This window comes from Malurus melanocephalus, unplaced genomic scaffold, assembly GCF_030028575.1.
Source record: "Malurus melanocephalus ecotype Western Australia unplaced genomic scaffold, MMel_1.1 scaffold_1376, whole genome shotgun sequence".
Taxonomy (NCBI): Eukaryota; Metazoa; Chordata; class Aves; order Passeriformes; family Maluridae; genus Malurus; species Malurus melanocephalus.
Window position 1 is genome coordinate 8,483 of NW_026624608.1, and position 3,152 is coordinate 11,634.

Sequence of the window (3,152 nt, forward strand, 5' to 3'; positions counted from 1 at the left end):
ACCGTGTCGTGACCGGGGGCTCCGCGGGGCCCGGAGCATCAAGCCCGGTTTTCTCTCCCGTTCAGGTTCCGGCCCTTCGTGCCCCACATCCCCTTCGATTTCTATGTCGTGAGTAACTCCTGCAATTCCCGGGGATTTTTCCAGGATTTTTGTGGGATTTGCCACYTTCCATCGCTGATTTTGGGGGGTGTTTGGGTTTTCGTGGTGTAGCTGAACTGAATTAATTCCCTGAAAATGCTGTTGGTTCGGTTAAAAACCCAAACTGAGGGATTTTATTCCTGTTGGAAAAGGGAGAATGGGACACAAATGATTTATTTTGGGGATTTTAACAGATAAATCTCTGGGATGAGGTTTGTCCCCTTCCTTCAGGTGTTTTCTTGATTCTTTCCCATTTTTCCAGGAGAAAATCATTCCCCCCTCCCAAATTCTGCCCTTTCCACAGGTGACTCCAAAGCAGTTGTAGACAAAAAGGGGGTTAATGAATCAATTTATTGAATTTATTTTTTAATAGAATTAATAAAACCCTCCAGATCAGCCACAGGGGTGGGAACTCCTGGACACGGTGGAGCTCCTGTAGGGTCAGAACAGGGAATTGTGCCAGGGATAATTCCCGTGGGGAATTCTGTCCCATTGCAGAGAGATAGAATAATTTTTTGTCCCATTGCAGTGTGAGATGGAATAATTTTTCTGTCCCATTGCAGTGTGAGATAGAATAATTTTTTCAATAATTTTTTCCATCCCGTTGCAGTGTGAGATGGAATAATTTTTTTCTGTCCCATTGCAGTGTGAGATGGAATCGTTTTTTCAATATTTTTTTCCATCTCGTTGCAGTGTGAGATGGAATCATTTTTTGTCCCATTGCAGTGTGAGATGGAATTTTTTTTTGTCCTGTTGCAGTGTGGGATGGAGTAATTTTTTTAATAATTTTTTCCGTCCTGTTGCAGTGTGAGATGGAATAATTTTTTCAATAATTTTTTCTGTCTTGTTTCAGTGTGAGATGGAATAATTTTCTGTCCCGTTGCAGTGTGAGATGGAATAATTTTTTCAATATTTTTTTCCATCCCATTGCAGTGTGAGATGGAATAATTTTCTGTCCCGTTGCAGTGTGAGATGGAATCATTTTTTGTCCAGTTGCAGTGTGAGATGGAATAACTTTTTCCATCCCGTTGCAGTGTGAGATGGAATGATTTTTTCAATAATTTTTTCAATTTTTTTTTCCATCCCGTTTCAGTGTGAGATGGAATGATTTTTTCAATAATTTTTTCAATATTTTTTTCCATCCCGTTTCAGTGTGAGATGGAATGATTTTTTCAATAATTTTTTCAGTATTTTTTTCCACCCCGTTTCAGTGTGAGATGGCTTTTCCCCGTGTCAAACCCGCGGCTGATGAGACGGCGTTCAGCGAGGCTCTGCTCAAGAGGAACCAGGACCTGGCTCCCACCGCTGCCGAGCAGGTGCCCTSAATCCCCCAAAATCCTCGGGATGGGGCTTGGGGATTCCAAAATCCTTCAGGAGTGGCCTAAAAATGAATGAATTCTCTCCTGGTTTGTGGGGAATAACAGGGGTTTTGTGGTGTGGAGATGGGATTATTCCTGGTGGGGATTAATTCCGTATCCCGTTCATTTCCAGGCTTCCATCCTGTCCCTGGTGACAAAGATCAATAATGTCATCGATAATTTGATTGTGGCGCCGGGGACGTTTGAAGTGGTGAGAGCAGGAGTTGGGAGCGAAGCTCCGTGGGGAGATGCCCCCGAACGCAGCCCCTGGGTGGAATTCCTGCGATTTTGGGGTCGCTCTCCCCGCAGCAAATCGAGGAGGTTCGCCAGGTGGGCTCCTACAAGAAGGGCACCATGACGACGGGGCACAACGTGGCGGATCTGGTGGTGATCCTSAAGATTCTGCCCACCCGTGAGTGTCACTGGGTAGGATGGGAGTGGCCTCGGCTCCTGGATCTGCTCTGAACCTTCCTCCTCCTCCTCCTCTTCCTCTCCTTTTTGCAGTGGAAGCCGTGGCAGCCTTGGGGAACAAGGTGGTGGAGAGYCTGCGGGCGCAGGACCCCGGTGAAGGTGGGTGCTGAGAGCTGCGGCCGTTCCTGGTTCCCGTGGAGCTCCATGCGCAATTCCTGGAGCTTGGGCGCAATTCCTGTGGAGCTCCACGTGCCATTCCTGGAGCTCGGGAGCAATTCCCGCGGAGCTCCATGTGCAATTCTTGGAGCTCGGGAGCAATTCCTGTGGAGCTCCACGTGCCATTCCCGTGGAGCTCCATGCGCAATTCCCGCAGAGCTCCACGTGCCATTCCCAGAGCTCGGGAGCAATTCCCGCGGAGCTCCACGTGCAATTCCCAGAGCTCAGGAGCAATTCCCGCGGAGCTCCATGCGCAATTCTTGGAGCTCAGGAGCAATACCCGCGGAGCTCCATGCGCAATTCTTGGAGCTCGGGAGCAATTCCTGTGGAGCTCCACGTGCCATTCCCGTGGAGCTCCATGCGCAATTCCCGCGGAGCTCCATGTGCCATTCCCAGAGCTCGGGAGCAATACCCGCGGAGCTCCATGCGCAATTCTTGGAGCTCGGGAGCAATTCCCGCAGAGCTCCACGTGCAATTCCCAGAGCTCAGGAGCAATTCCCGCGGAGCTCCACATACAATTCTCGTGGAGCACCACATGCAATTCCCGCGGAGCTCCACGCGCCATTCCTGGAGCTCGGGAGCAATTCCCGTGGAGCTCCACGTGCCATTCCCAGAGCTCGGGAGCAATTCCCGCAGAGCTCCATGTGCCATTCCTGGAGCTTGGGAGCAATTCCTGTGGAGCTCCACGTGCCGTTCCTGAAGCTTGGGAGCAATTCCCGCGGAGCTCCACGCGCCATTCCCGCGGAGCTCCACGTGCAATTTCCGGAGCTCCGTGCGCAATTCCTGCGGAGCTCCACGTGTAATTCCCGGAGCTCCACACACAATTCCAGTGGAGCTCCATGCGCCATTCCCGGAGCTCCACGTGCCATTCCTGGAGCTCCACACACAATTCCTGGAGCTCAGGAGCAATTCCCGCGGAGCTCCACGTGCCATTCCCGGAGCTCCGCGTGGCATTCCCAGAGCTCAGGAGCAATTCCCGTGGAGCTCCATGTGCCATTCCCGGAGCTCCACACACAATTCCAGTGGAGC

The 3,152-nt window shown here is 51.1% G+C and overlaps 1 protein-coding gene across 1 annotated transcript in view; it reads left to right on the forward strand.

Annotated features, from left to right (window-relative positions):
- The first annotated feature begins 26 nt into the window (after window positions 1-26).
- ILF2 (interleukin enhancer binding factor 2) overlaps window positions 27-3,152 on the forward strand; it is a 4,742-nt gene continuing 1,616 nt past the window's right edge. Inside the window, exons 1-5 of the mRNA XM_057387790.1 lie at window positions 27-108; window positions 1,350-1,454; window positions 1,630-1,707; window positions 1,806-1,908; window positions 2,001-2,066. Coding sequence (XP_057243773.1) covers window positions 1,356-1,454; window positions 1,630-1,707; window positions 1,806-1,908; window positions 2,001-2,066 — 346 coding nt within the window. The 5' untranslated portion in view covers window positions 27-108; window positions 1,350-1,355. The remainder of the gene's footprint in view (window positions 109-1,349; window positions 1,455-1,629; window positions 1,708-1,805; window positions 1,909-2,000; window positions 2,067-3,152) is intronic.